Source organism: Onychomys torridus, chromosome 9, assembly GCF_903995425.1.
Source record: "Onychomys torridus chromosome 9, mOncTor1.1, whole genome shotgun sequence".
NCBI lineage: Eukaryota > Metazoa > Chordata > Mammalia > Rodentia > Cricetidae > Onychomys > Onychomys torridus.
In genome coordinates this window covers 11499888-11515792 of record NC_050451.1, presented here as the reverse complement: position 1 = coordinate 11515792, position 15905 = coordinate 11499888, and the positions used below count along the sequence as shown (strand labels likewise).

The 15905-nt window shown below is 38.4% G+C and overlaps 2 protein-coding genes across 5 annotated transcripts in view; one reads left to right on the top strand and one right to left on the bottom strand.

Annotated features, from left to right (window-relative positions):
• Nucleotides 1–15905, top strand: part of Nrg3 (neuregulin 3) — a 1086061-nt gene that overhangs the window by 983076 nt on the left and 87080 nt on the right. The window lies entirely within an intron of this gene.
• Nucleotides 2633–14502, bottom strand: LOC118591138 (BET1-like protein). The gene is given in 3 exon segments (XM_036199251.1): nt 2633–2752; nt 2754–2945; nt 14347–14502. Coding segments are annotated over 3 exon segments (468 nt in total).

Here is a 15905-nt window from a genome sequence, read left to right as displayed (position 1 = left end):
GCAAAGTGTGATGTTTCTCTGATTTCCTTCTCAGCCTGTTTATCTACTGTATATAGGAGGGCTACTGATTTTTTTGAGTTGATATTGTATCCTGCTATGTTGCTGAAGGTTTTTATTAGCTGTATCAGTTCCTTGGTTGAATTTTTGGGGTCACTCATGTATACTATCATGTCATCTGCAAATAGGGAGAGCTTGACTTCTTCCTTTCCAAATTGTATCCCCTTAATCTCTTTTTGTTATCTTATAGCTCTGGCTAGAACTTCAAGTACTATATTGAATAAGTATGGGGAGAGGGGACAGCCTTGTCTTGTTCCTGATTTTAGTGGTATTGCTTTGTGTTTCTCTCCATTTAATTTGATGTTGTCTGTTAGCTTGCTGTAGATTGCGTTTATTATGTTTAGGTATGTTCCCTGTATTCCTGATCGATCCAAGACCTTTATCATGAAGGGGTGTTGGATTTTGTCAAATGCCTTTCTGCATCTAGTGAGATGATCATGTGGTTTTTTTCTTTGAGTTTGTTTATATGGTGTATTACATTGATGGACTTTCGTATGTTGAACCACCCTTGCATCCCTGGGATGAAGCCTACTTGATCATGGTGGATAATTGTTTTGATGTGTTCTTGGAGTCTGTTTGACAGCATTTTATTGAGTATTTTTGCATCAATGTTCATGAGGGAGATCGGTCTGTAGTTTTCTTTCTTTGTTGCATCTTTGTTTGGTTTAGGAATCAGGGTAATTGTAGCCTCATAGAAGGAGTTTGGTAATATTCCTTCTGCTTTTATTGTATGGAACAATTTAAAGAGTATTAGTATTAAGTCTTCATTGAAGATCTGGTAGAATTCTGCAGTGAAACCATCTGGTCCAGGACTTTTTTTGGTTGGGAGACTTTTAATGACTGATTCTATTTCCTTAGGGGTTATTGGATTATTTAAATGGTTTATCTGGTCTTGATTTAACTTAGGTATGTGACACCTTTCCAGAAAATTATCCATTTCTTTTAGATTTTCCAGTTTTGTGGAGTAGAGGTTTTTGAAGTATGACCTGATGATTCTCTGAATTTCCTCATTGTCTGTTGTTATGTCCCCCTTTTCATTTCTGATTTTGTTAATTTGGATGCTCTCTCTGTGTCTTTTGGTTAGTTTGGATAAGGGCTTGTCTATCCTGTTGATTTTCTCAAAGAACCAACTCCTTGTTTCATTAATCCTTTGTATTGTTCCTTTTTATTTCTATTTTATTGATTTCAGCTCTCAATTTGATAATTTCCTGGCATCTATTCCTCCTGGGAGCCTTTGTTTCTTCCTGTTCAAGTACTTTCATGTATGCTGTCAAGTCACTAGCGTGAGATTTCTCCAGCTTCTGTATGTGGGCATTCAGTGCTATGAATTCCCCCTTAGCACTGCTTTCATAGTCTCCCATAAGTTTGGGTATGTGATGTATTCATTTTTATTGATCTCTAGAAAGTCTGTAATTTCTTTCTTTATTTCTTCCTTAACCCATTGGTGATTCAGTTGAGCATTATTCAGTTTCCATGAGATTGTAGGATTTCTGTAGTTTTTTTTTTTTTTTTTTTTTTTCATTTCTTAAAGACATTTTATGTGAAGACAAAAAGTGCTGGGCTCTCACAAACTGTTGGCCCTGTCAGCTCCACATGTCAGTTTTTGTGCAAATGGGACTGGCCAAGGAGGAAGGGAGGACCAGGAGAGCAGGGAGATGCAAGTCTATGGAGTTGTGCAACAAGGAGGTAGCTCAAGCTCCCCCACACCAAGGGAGACTGGCTGTACAGGGCAGGGCAAGGTTTGGTACAAGGTCAAATGTTCCTGTTACAAATTCTTTCATTGGTGGCCTTCAGCCCCATAATGATCCCCAGCAGAAAGACTACCCCAGTACTGCCTGATTTGGAAAAGCCACACTACACTATTTCTCAGTCTGTTTACATGGGGATGGGTACATCTTTGGCACTGAGAAGATTCTCAATCCTAAGGACACATGTCTCTGCTCCTGGACACATGGTCTCATGGCCCAGAAGGACCTTAGTCCAATGCCGATAGCAGTCCACTCCTGTATCCACAGCTTTGCCTCTTCCCTGGGGCCTGACTTCAGCCAGCAGCTGTGAGGTGTGCCTTTGACTCTTGGCCTGCACAGGTCTGTTCCTGATCAGCAGCCTCAGTCTGGAGTTACTGCCATACCCATTATGATGATCATCCTTTGAAGAGGGCTCATGGCCATATCTCCTTTCAGTGCCAGCTCCAGACTCCTCAAGAACACAGACATGGTCTTAACCAGGCATAGACAGAGCAAAACGAAGACATTGGCTTCTAAGGCTGGTGGCCACAGTGGGTACATTCAGGACTCACAGATGCTTTGCTTAGACCTGGTTCATTCTCATACAACGTGGCTCTGGCTCTAACAGTGTCTCTAGCACCAGGGAGTAGGGTTGGGTTTTGCCTTTTTCTTCCTCCTTCATACCTAGGACAAGCCAACATGAGCTCCTTATGATAGAGGCAGCTGCAGTTGTCCCAACTTAGGAAGATGAATGACCCATGGTGATAATTTCAAAGGAATCTATTTTGCAGTCAGGTCCTCAGGAAACCAGGATGCCAGGTGTAGGAGAGCCTTTGGCTTCCACTGGTTCACGTCCTTGTCCTCAACAAGAGGTAGGAAAGGATGAAGAAGGCCACAACTAAGATTATGGCCATACCACACAGAAGCTTCCAGTTGTCTCACCCAGACCATGCCACTGTGGAAAAAACACTTCACACTCCCTGTGAGTAGGCCAGTCACACTCATGAAATCTGAGTCCATGCCATCTAGGTATTGGTTCTGGTCTTCTGTGTCCTTATTGATGTCTAAGCCCAACAATTTGAGCCTGGTAACCTTGGAGGCCAGGCTGTCGGCCATCTGCTTGTTCTCTCGGTCTAGAATCTCCTCCATAGCACCACAGCTCTGAGCGTGAGTCTAGTCAGACTTCACACCCTCCAGGGACCCCAATTTCTGTAGTTTTTTTCTGTTGTTTAAATCTAACTTTAAACCATGGTGGTCCGATAGAACACAGCAGGTTATTCCTATTGTTTTGTATCTGTTGAGATTTGCTTTGTGGCCAAGTATGTGGTCAATTTTAGAGAAGGTTCCATGGGGTGCTGAGAAGAAGGTATATTCTTTTTTGTTTGGGTGGAATGTTCTGTAGATATCGATTAAGTCCATTTGAGCCATAACATCAATTAAGACCATTATGTCTCTGTTAAGTTTCAATTTGGCTGATCTGTCCAGAGGTGAAAGTGGGGTGTTGAAGTCTCCCACTATTAATGTGTAGGGTTTTATATGTGATTTAAGCTTTAGTAATGTTTCTTTTACATATGTGGGTGCCCTAAATGTTCAGAATTGAGACTTCATCTTGGTGGATCTTTTCTGAGATGGGTATGTAATGTCCTTCATCATCTCTTTTGATTGATTTTAGTTTGAATTCTATTTTGCTGGATATTAGGATGGCTACACCAGCTTGCTTCTTAAGACCATTTGATTGGAAAGTCTTTTCCCAGCCTTTTATTCTTAGGAGGTGTCTGTCTTTGAATTTGAGGTGTGTTTCTTGTATGCAGCAGAAAGATGGGTCCTGTTTTCGTATCCATTCTGTTAGTCTGTGTCTTTTTATAGGTGAAATAAGTCCATTGATATTAAGGGATATTAATGACCAGTGATTGTTCATTCCTGTTATTATTTTTATTTTTTTGGTGGTAGTGTGTGTGTACTTCTCTTCTTTGGGGTTTACTGCTGTGGTGTTATCTATTGCCTGTCTTTTCATGGGTGTATCTGCCTTCCTTAGATTGGAATTTTCCTTCTAATGCTTTCTGTAGGGCTGGGTTTGTGGATAAGTATTGGTTAAATCTGGTTTTGTCTTGGAATGTCTTGTTTACTCCATCTATGATGATTGAAAGTTTTGCTGGGTATATTAGTCTAGGCTGGCATCCATGGTCTCTTAGTGTCTGCATTATATCTGTCCAGGTTCTTCTGGTTTTCAAAGTCTCCATTGAGAAATCGGGTGTTATTCTGATGGGTTTGCCTTTGTAAGTCATTTGGCCTTTTTCCTTTGCTGCCCTTAATATTCTTTCTTTATTCTGTACGTTTAGTTGTTTAATTATTATGTGGCAATGGGACTTTGTTGGGGGTGTCTAGTCTGTTTGGTGTTCTATAGTCTTCTTGTATCTTCATAGGTATTTCATTCTTTAAGTTGGGAAAGTTTTCTTCTATGATCTTGTTAAATATATTTTCTGTGCCTTTGAGTTGGTATTCTTCTCCTTCCTCTATCTCTATTATTCATAGGTTTGGTCTTTTCATGGTGTCCCATATTTCTTGGACATTTTGGGTCATGACTTTGTTGGTTTTAGTGTTTCTTTGACTGATGAACCTATTTCTTCTACCGTATCTTCAACACCAGAGATCCTCTCTTCCATCTCTTGCATTCTGTTGGTTATACTTTCATCTGAAGTTCCTGTTTGTTTGATCAGAGTTTCTATTTCCAGCATTCCTTCTGCTAGTGTCTTCTTCATTTTTTCTATTTCACTCTTCAGGACTGGACTGTTTCCCTTGCTTTTTCATGATTTTCTTTCAGGGACTTATTGTTTTCTTCTGCTTTAATTTTCCTTTCCTCTAGCTTTTTATAGCATTCTTCCCATTTTTTGTTTGTCTGTTCCTCCACTTTATTTTTGATTTCTTCTATATAAGGCTCTAGCCTCTTCATGATGTTACTTATAAGGTTGTTTTCTTCTTCTTCCATTACATGATATTCAGGTCTAGCTTTTGGAGAAGGGCTAGGTTCTGGTGATGCTGTATTGCTCTTTATTTTGTTGTATGTACTTCTGCCTTGGCATCTGCCCATCTCCTCTTGGATTCATTCTTGGTCTTATAAGTGTACTTGGTCCAGACAGAGCTGACAGATTTAGGGAGCCTCTCTCTGGTTCAGATGGAAGCTCTGGGCTGGATGGGAGCTCTGGTCCAGATGAGGGTGCTGGTCGGATAGGAGCTGGGGGGCTGTACTCTGAGTCTCAGGAAGTCCCTGTGGTCTCCTTATCTTTTCCAGATGGGAGCTCCTCTTGTCCAGATGGGAGTTCCGGGACAAGATGGAAACTCTGATCCAGATGGGAGTTCTGGTCCAGATGGGAGTTCTGGGGAAGGATGGAATGCTGGACACTGGTCTCTAAGTCTCTGGAAGTAGCTGGGGTCTCCAGCAGATGGGTGTGGGGGCAAGGCGTTGAGGTTGTAGTGTCCACCAGAGGGTCTCTCTCTGGTCCAGTTGGGAGTTCTGGGGCAGATGGGACCTGGGGGGGCTGGTCTCTGAGTCTCAGGAAGTGGCTGGGGTCTCGGGCAAATGGGTGTGGGGGCAGGGTGTGGAGACTATAGGGTCTGCCTGCAGTCTTGGAAAAGGGGAGCCTTCCCACAGGGCCCGCCAATTGGCCGGAAACTGGGGACAAGTTGGGCAGGTCCTCCCAGGATGGTGTCCAGGGGTGGGACCCAGGGACGGTTGCCTCTTGAACTATAACCCCAGGCACTCACCTCTGGTCCAGATGGGAGTTCCAGGGTGGATGGGAGCTGGGGGCTGGTCTCTAAGTCTTAGGAAGTTGCCTAGTTAATTTCTTAAAGTGGTTAATATATGGTTCGATTTCAGAATCTGCCATACAGTATGCTAACTCAAGTGTGTACATATCTATTATTTAAAAACAATCACCATGCAAACCTTGCGAGGCTGAATTTCCCTAGCAGATTCATGTTTTCTTGAGTTTCAACTTTGTTTTATAGATAAATTACTTTTCTTGTTCCCTATTATTTGTCTTTTTATATATGGTTTAAATTTTCTTTATTCATTTGTGAGTTTTTTGTTTTTTTTGTTTTTTTTTTTTGTTTTGTTTTTTTAATCCTTCCTTGTCTTGGACCTGAAGTCTTACCAGCAACACCTTTCAAATACATGAGCATCGAAGTCCCTTTAGAGGAAGAGGTGTAGTATGAATCTTAAAGGTTCTTATTAATAAAAAACAAACCTGAGGCCAGTTATTGGGGTGAATGCTAGAAGATCAGAGAGACAGAACAGGCCACAGCTACCTCACCTCGCCAGTTCCCCCAGCTGGTCTTCTTTCCCCAGACTGGATGCCTCTGAGTCTTCACCCAGAATGGATCTCAGCTGCACAGTGTTGCTCCAAAGCCTAAAAACTTAACCAGCCAAATGCTTAATTAACCTAGTTCCTGGTCCTCAAGCCTTATATACCTTTCAGCTTTCTGCTATCACTCCCTGGGATGAAAGGCTGGATTTCTGGGATTAAAGGTGTGTGTCACCATGCTTGGCTCTTTCTAATGTGTCCTTGAACTCAGAGGTCCAGAGGTATTTCTGTCGCTGAAATGCTAGGATTAAAGGCATGTGCTACCACTGCCTATCTTCATGTATAATATTTTGGCTGTCCTATTGTCTGACACCAGATAAGTTTATTTTGGGGAACACACAATATTTTGGGGAACAAAATACCACCACAAAAAGGATTATATTATTGATGATTTCAAAACTTGTAAAATTCAAATAGGAAAATTATGTTTTGAGGCTCTTTCCACCAAATGCATACTATTTCAACTCTATCATTTTATCTTTCAACAGAATTATTCAATTGATGTAAAATGGACCAATCCAATCAGGAATTGTGGGGTTTTAGTCTTTGGCATTGACAGCCATTCATCAAGAGTATTTCCATAGTTACAAGATAATAGTAAATCATAGGCAAAACAGAACTTTGAGGCCTGTGATTCTGAAATTTATTCTGAAATCTATCCTCTGTTTCTTGTGACCAGATTTAAGAGATGTTAAAGGACTTGCCTGCATGTAATCAAGTGCACAGATAAAAACTAGAATTGAACAGCCATGCTGTCTTGCTATTTCATTTGCTTTTCTTGTTAATGTTTGGGCTATGTTTTTGGCAGTTATTAAGAGGTCTTATAGTTTCATTCTCAGTGCCCTATTTGTGGGTGTTTTATGTTTGTGCATGTGTACATACATGTATGTGGTAGCCAGAGGTCAATATTGGGTCTGTCCCTCTATTGTTTTCTGTCTTAATTTACTTTTATTTTTAATTAAGATCTCTTTCACCAAAGCTGGAGCTCACTGATTTGGCTTGGCTGCTTAGCCAGAAAGTCTGTTCAAGTCACCTGTCTCTGCCTCTCTACCACTGGGACTATAGGTGAAGACCCGTGACAAGCTTTTTACATAGGTGCTGGGGATCTTAACAGGTTGTGGTTCCTGGGATTTTTGTTTTTAAATGGCAGTTGACTCACTCCTTAATGTTATTCGCATTTAGATATAAAGAGAGATGTATTAGATTTCCATTGCTACATCATGTAACTGTGAGAATCAACTTGTAAAAACAAAGATTTATTCTGGCTCAGAGTTTTAAAGGTTTCTGTGTATGAACAGCTGACCCCATTTCCATGACTCTGTGACAAGGTAACATTTCATGGCAAGAGAAAATGAGAAAAAAAAAAATTCTACCCTCATGGCCGAGAAGTGAAAGAGAGAACTATGGGACTTCAAAGGGCAGAATCCCTCTAATGACCTAAAGACGTCCCTCTAAAGGAGTCCTAAATGTCCACTTCCCAACAGTGTTACTTGGGAACCAAGTCTTAACCACAAGGATGTTTGAGAACTAGTGGTGAAATGCAAATTATAACAATATGTGTATTCCTTCTGTGATGATCCTGTTCAATTAGCTTTTATGCTTGAAGATGTCTTAGTATGAAAGTTCTAATGAGCAAAAATACTTTGGTATAGAAGCAAGCTTTAACTTTTAGAAATGTTACGGATGCTGGATTACCCATTCATATTTCTGACCTGGCTGAAATGTGATATAGCAAGAGATCTTAGTTACCACTCCTAGATACTATTAATGAGTTGTTATTTTCATGAATGTGTGATCATTCCATCTGTGTCCCTCATGTACAGCTCAGACAGAAGGAAATAGCAGCTTGTTGTTAAATGATTCTGGATGACTGAACTTCTACAAGGAACGTCTAATGCCTTATCATGCCCTGGCTCTTAGTACTTGAAAGTGCTTTTCCGCATTTACCTAGATGACATTTAAATTTTCTTCCACATTGAAAAATAAAAGTACAAATATGGATCAAAGAGTTTATGACAAATTAGGACTTAGCTCAAAGTTAAGCTTTCCGATCCCTGCTATACAGAGAAAATTGCTAGAATCAGCAGTCATAACTGAGCTTCAAGTAAAGGCTTTGTTTTTCAATTTGCTTTCAGGCAACAGGAAAATGTGAATGAAATCTTGGCATGTGTAAATCACAAGTATTTTCACATTACGTTACTTTGTATAGTTATATTTACAGCTTGTTATGTAATGCCAAATGCACTGTACTGAAACAGATACTTCAAGGTGAAGGGACCAGCATTTTCCCAGTAACCACAATGTGGTAGGCAGGGTGCCAGGAAGAACTAGGATTCTCTCAAATACTGCCACCTTTACATAGACAAGGAAACTGGACCATGTATAAAGCATGTGGTATTAACAAACATTCTTGTGTGTGAAACATACATAGGTACAATAAAAATAATTATAACTTAATGTCCAAGTCATTTTCAGTAAAAAGTCAGTTGACATTATTGATAGATTTTTGAATATGGTATATATTTACATTCATTAAAATTATAATTTACCTGCAAATATTAATCTACAAACTTGGAAAAATCGGAACATAGCATGACATCTTAGTATACAACACTGAGTCTATTTATCACAGTGATTTTTTTCTTTCTTTTTTTTGGAAAATTGAGGTGGTTATTTGGATATTATGGAAAAATAAAGCCTGGTTCAATAAAATTGAATATGGTGATAAATCCAGTTTATATTCTCAAATAGTGTTTTCCTAAGTTTATCTCTTGCTGATATGATTGTTTTAAATGTATGCACATATGTTATAAAATTAATAATATATAAATGATTATATATTCACAAAGCAGAATTCTATGACAAAAATATGTTGAGTGAATCCAGGGAAAATAAAATTAAACATTTGTTTTTAGATTATATGAATTCCTTACCTCTGTTGAGGTGAAAATGAGTTCTCTGACACTCTAAATGGAAAAAGTTATTTGCAAATATCTCAAACATTATTCCAAAGTTCTCTTTATATGAAAAAAATTAATGCTTGAGGTATGTCCACATGGCATATTTTGACAAATGGTTATAATCTATTTATTTAACAAGGTATTACTCAGGCTGGAAAGATGGCTCAGCTGTTAAAGGCTAGGCTCACAACCCAAAATATAAGGTATTACTCATTATGTACTAATCATTGTATATGTATTAAGGATGTTGAATAATTAAAAAGAAAAACCCCTTCCCTTCTGAAGCTAATAACATAGATAGAGAGACAGAATGCAAGTTAGACAAATTTAAAATGTGGCGTCCCTTCTATGAATCCTAAGATGGAAAATGCAAAGGGAGTAGGGTAGGACTAGCAGGACAAGCAGTTGGGTTTTGCATAAAGGGAGCCTAGGAAAGTGTTGTGGTAACTCCCCACGGGGAGACATAAGCAATTGTGTTCTCATGCTAGGTACTGTAATAACGACAAGTGAAAGTGAAAAGTCCACTGAAGTGAAACTTGGTGAACCAAAGAGTTTCTCAGGCGTTCATACTTGAGTACAGGGGAATGGTGAGTTGCAGGAGCATGGATGACTTAAAGAAAGCTGTCACATGGGCGAAAACTTACAAAAGCTGCCTTCCTGGAACTTCCTGGAGCTTTAACAGATAGGAATGGAACAGTTCCATGCTACGAGGGCACAGAAGCTATAGGAGCCAGAGCAGGTAGTCCTTGAGAGGTGCTGGTGAAGGATTGGCTTATGGATGAAAGAGAGATCCTTAGATTGGTTCGGAAGCAGTAAAATATGAGTATCCTAAGGCTGATGTCCTTTTCACAATAATCAAGAATGGTTGAAAGGGAGAGAAAAAACAGTAAGTGTGTGTGTGTGTGTGTGTGTGTGTGTGTGTGTGTGTGTGTGTGTGTGTAATTTGCCCATGTTGCAAAAACATTCAGATTTATAATAATATTCTTCACTGTCTTTTCCATTCCATGTCAGTAGCTTTGATATCATCACCTCCTTTTAAACTTGGCTTTGACATAAAGGTGGAAGAAGAGAAAGCTACCTAAGGACCTGAATTCATTCTGCATTCATTGCTCTCTGCTTCCTGACTATGAATATATTGTGGTCCAGTTGCCTCAAGGTCTAATCACACAACTACCCCTCCAGGATGGACCATGTTTTCAATTTCTGAACTAGGAAGGAAATAAGCTCTTCCTTCATTCCTTTGATTTTGTCAAGTATTTATCAGCAAATAGAATGATTCAATCAGAAACTTAGTTTGAGATGTTTTTTGAGCTCTAAGATATAGCACTTATTTTGAAAAATTAAATAATTACATAAATGAGTTGTTTGCATAGAGCTCATGGTAATACCATAGTCAGAATGGTCTATACTTAATGCAACAATGCTAATTCACAGAACCAAAACCATGAACTAAAGTTCTGTTAGCTAACTGTGGAGGTTTGAATGAAAATGGTACCTATAGGTTCATGGGGAGGTGTGGCACTATTGAGAGATGTGGCCTTCTTGGAGTAGAAATGGCCTTGTGGGAGGAAGTGAGTCACTGAGGGTTGGCTTTGAGGTTTCAGATGCTCAAGCCAGGCCCGCTATTTCTCTCTCTTCCTGCTGCCTGCTGATTCAGATGTAGACTCCCTGATTCTTCTCCAGCACTTTGTCTGCTTGTGTGGTTCCATGCTTCCTGCCACGTAGATCATGGAATGTTGCACAAATCTTTAGAAGGCCTTATTAATAAAACAAACCTGGATCCAGGTATTGGGGTGAATGCTGGAAGATCAGAGAAGCAGAACAAGCCATAGCTACCTCACTTTGTCAATTCCTCAGCTGATCGTGTTTCCTCAAACTGGAAACCTCTGAATGGGTCTCAGCTGAACTGCTGCTCAAAAGCCTAAAAGTGTAACCAGCTCTCCTGGTTTGCATGCCTTATATACCTTTCTGCTTTTTGCTAACACTTCCTGGGATTAAAGGCTCTTGTTACCACGCCTGACTGTTTCCAGTACGGCTTTGAAGTCACAGAGATCCAGACAGATCTTTGCCTCTGGAATGCTAGGATTATAAGGCATGTGTGCCACCATTTTCTGACCTCTATGTCTATCTAGAGACTGTGCTGTCCTCTGACCCCAGATAAGTTTATTAGGATGTGCAATATATTGGGGGACACAATATATCATCACAATGGAGTAAGCCTCTGAACTTGAAATCCAGGCCTAATTAAATGTTTTCCTTTTTAAGAGTTGCTATGCTCATAGCATCTCTTCTCAGCAATAGAAACCCTATCTTAGATACTAAGCTAACACTGCCACCATACTGCTAGCAGAAAGATAGTCAAGAAAAACAGTTGTCAGTGGAGAAAGCAAACCTGTAGACTTCTCATGCCTGTGCCTTGCATAAACTGGGAAGTGGAGGTAGAAATGAAACAGTGGCAGTGAGTGGCACCGGGTGCTGGTACATAATTACCTCTGAAGGAGTCTCTTAATCACTTTGCTTATGAAATTTGCTCTGCCCTCTTCCAATGATTCTGCCTTCCAGGAGTTGCTGCTGATAGGCAGAGGTAGCTAGTAGCTTCAGTCTGCCACCTGAAGGACTTCAGTGACAGCTAGCCAAGAAAGCCAATATTCTTAAATCAATTTAGTGGACTCTGTTCTCATGATCCTTGGGTTGCTATAGAACTTTTATTAGAAAATATAGGAAATGTACGCAATCCCCCTTCCAGGCAATGTGTCTTTTTTCTTTTATTTAAAAGAAATTCAGTGTAAGAAATTTTAAATCATGAGCATATGAAATACATATTAAAATAGAAAAACATAACTGTGCCACTTAATTTCTTTTATAAAGTTCAAACCCAAGTAATGAGCCATGTAAAGAAACAGAACAGGTTGAGCAAGTTATAAGCCAATTTTCCCTTCCTCAATCTATATTAAGGGAGAATTTACTGGATTTGTTGAAAAATCTATACTTATATAGTTACTTTCCACATTAAAAAAAGAATAAAACAAATATAAAAATCCTGATGTGATACTCTTTTTATTTTATTCAACATCTTATCCCTGAATACTATATTTTAATTAATCTTATTTATTAGATATTATATATATATATATGTAATGTATAAATACATATTCATTATATGAGTATATTAATTATAGGAATATAGTTTGCCCTTTCTGCTATTAATACATTTCTGGTTTGATTATAGTTTTAGAGTATTAGAAATAATTCTTCCTTGAGAATTGTAGCCATATTGTATGAGTATGTGTTCATTTCTATGGGGTATTTTGGGACCCTAAGATCAGCTTGTCCTGAAATTTCATAAATAATGTAAATATTTTAGTGTTGCTTATTTATTATTTTATCATTTGTTTCTCTGAGGGGCTAATTAATTCTTTCTCCTGCCCAAACCGTTGATTTTCTGTTGTTCTATAGGCATCCATGACTGACATGGCCTCTACTTAGTATCACACCATTCTGCTTTGCATGTAGTGGTAATATTTTTGTCTTTACCCAATGAGAATTTAAACACATTTTCATGATTATTTCACATTATGGTAACCTGTTCTTCATAATCTGTTAGAATTTGTACCCACTTTCTAATGGATAGTCTCATTTTCTTACTGATTTTAGAGTAGGTTAGTTCTTTTGTTTGTTTGTTTGTTTGTTTGCCTTTGTTGTTTACTTTTTTGAGATAAGGTCTCCTTACATAACTTAAATTTGTCTGTAACTTGCTATGAAACCCAGGCTGATCTTCAACTCATGATCCTCAGGCCTCAGCTTCCTTAGGAGCTGGGATTTTAAATCCTTTGTATAGTTTAACTCTATAATTCTGGCATGCTAAGTAAACCAACTTCCTACATTTATGCATGTCCTATCCTGGTTATTCCTGGCTATGTGTGTTCCCACATGAGCTTTAGAACCAACTAGTTATTTTTGAAAAGAGAAAATAGAGCTCATTTCAATTTTCTTTTAAATTAGATTAAAACTACAAATGAGTCTGGAAAGTAATGATGAATGTTTAAAAGCTATATTGTCTAATACATGGCGATGCTGGGTCCTTTCTGTTCCTGTGGATCTTTAATTTATCTCAGTGATACTTTATAGATTTCTGCCTAGAGGTCTCACACATCCTTGTTAGATTTATCCTTGACATTCAGTTCTCTGATGCTGCTATAAATGATATTGATTTTTCAATTTCATTTTCTGCTTACTGGTTCTACAGAGAAATCCAATTGATTTTTATGTATTGAGTTTTTATTGAGCAACTTTCCATACTTATAATTTTCCTATAGATACTTTGGGATGTCTATAAAATCATATCATATGAATATTTAAATATTTTTATTAAAAATGTCCTGTAATGCCTGGAGATTTTTTTATATTATTCTAATCCAAAGTCATCATAGATTTCATTGTTTTATAATCAACCTCAAGAATTTTTTAACATTTAAGTTACCTATAATTAGGAGAAGAAAATTTTTACCCTTGGTATTTTGCAACAATATTTTGAAAAATAAACATCTGTTGAAAGAGTTTCTGAAATCCAGTGACTTCAGTCTTGAGTGTATTCATATAATAAAGTAAACTGGTTGATGTTGAAGTGTTAAAAACAATTTCCCAATAAATACATGGCATGTACTCACTCATATGTGCATACTAGCTGGAAAGCAAAGGATAACCAGACTACAACCCACAGCTCCAGAGAAGCTAGTTAACAAGGAGGACTCAAAGAAGAATGCATGGATCGCTCTGGGAAGGGGAAATAGATTAGATCTCCTGAGTAAACTGAGAGCAACAGGGGTAATAGAGGGGAGGAGATGAGGGATGAGAACATGAGGGAATGGGATGGTGGAGCTGGGGGAGGGTTGGAGTGGAAAAGCAATGAAAGAGATACCTTGATAGATGAAGACATTATGGGGTTAAGGACAGACCTGTGCTAGGGAAGTTCCCAGGACCCCAGCTTAGACTACTAGAAATAGTGGAGAGGGTACCTGAATTGGCCTACTCCTGTAATCAGATTGGTGAATACCCTAACTGCCATCATAGAGCCTTCATCCAGTAACTGATGGAAGCAGATACAGAGATCTACAACCAGTCACCAGGCCAAGCCCCAGGAGTACAGTCGAGGAGAGGGAGGAGGCATTGTATGAGCAAGGAGGGTCAAGCTCATGATGGGGATATCTACAGAGACAATCTAGCCAAGCTCTTGGAACTCACAAGGAATAGACCAACAGCTGTGGAGTCTGCATGGAACCAGACTAGGCTCCTAGAATATGGAAGACAGTTGTGCAGCTTTGTCTGTTTGGGTGGCTCCTGGCAGTAGGTGGGGTCAGGATCTATCTCTAGTGCAGGAATTGGCTTTTTGGAGCCCATTTCCTATGTTGGGATGCCTTCCTCAGCTTTGATGCAGGATGGGGAGGGTCTTCTTCCTGCCTCAACTGGATATATCAGGCTTTGCTGACTCTTCATGGGAGGGCCTTACCCTTTTGAAGGAGAGGATAGGGGATGGTAAGGAAGTGGGGTAGGCTGGGGGGAAGCAGGACGAGAGACGAAAGGGAGATGATTGGTATGTAAAATGAATAAAAATTTTAAAAAATTTCCCATTCCTAAAACAAACTCAAATTGTCTTCATATATTCCACTTTACATGGTGATATAATTAGGTGTCTGAATTTTAAATGATTTTTCCATACATATACAAAATTGGAATTTGGGCCTTTTTTTACTCTGAAGATATTAAGAGATATTTATTCAAATTTAGATCCAAAATAAAAAATTAAAATTTCGCAGTCTATACAAAATCAAGCAAGTAAGATACACAAAAGGAAAGATAAATCAATAGTAAAGGCAAAATAAATTAAAATGACAAATGTATAATAATAACTTAAAAACATAAGTATAATATATAGCCACATGCACATAGTCAACAACCATGAGAATAGTGCATATGTGCTATTTTCTAAATAGGGAAGATTTCCTGGAGATAAAATTCTCAATACTTAATAAAAGTTTTGTTTCATAACATAGCCTCAGAATCTAGAAAGAAAAATGCATGGGCTATGGGAGGCCATACCTTGCTGGAGGAGGGTATGGGGGGGTAGATAGAGGGGGGGATTCTCGAGGGGAAGGAAGAGGGAAGTGTGGAGGATCTGTGGTTGGTATGTAAAATGAGTAAAAATTTCCTTAATAAAAATTATATTAAAATGCATGGGATATGCTTTCAGAATATCAATGAAACTGATAGAAAAATATCACATTTAAATATCCATGTCATAATTCATGGTCCTTACTCACTACTCAAGGTACTTAAAGAAATGAGTAAAGCATTTAAAAATTTCTAAAACAAAAAAATTGATATTTTTAATATTTATAAACAATATTCTCAATATTTCAGAAACATATCTATATTTATTAAAGTTATCTCATTTTAAACCATAAATGATATCAATAAATTTCAAAGTTTTAATACAAGTACAAAGTATTTTGCAACTACAGTGCACTAAAATTGCAAATCCTTAGTGAATTGGCTGGGTGGAGCATTTATAATTAGTGATTTTGGTACTTTTGTAATTCTAGATTAAGACAGAAAATGCAATTTTCAATAGGTAATAGTAAAAAGAAAACAAGACTACATGAAATTGTATAGGAAGAAGAGAGATAGCTCAGATCTAAGGGCACTCATTGCTCTTCCAGAGGATCTGAGTTTGCCTCCAAACACCCATATTGGAAGACTCATAACTACCTGTAACTCCAGCTCAAGAGGCTAAGAATGTCCTT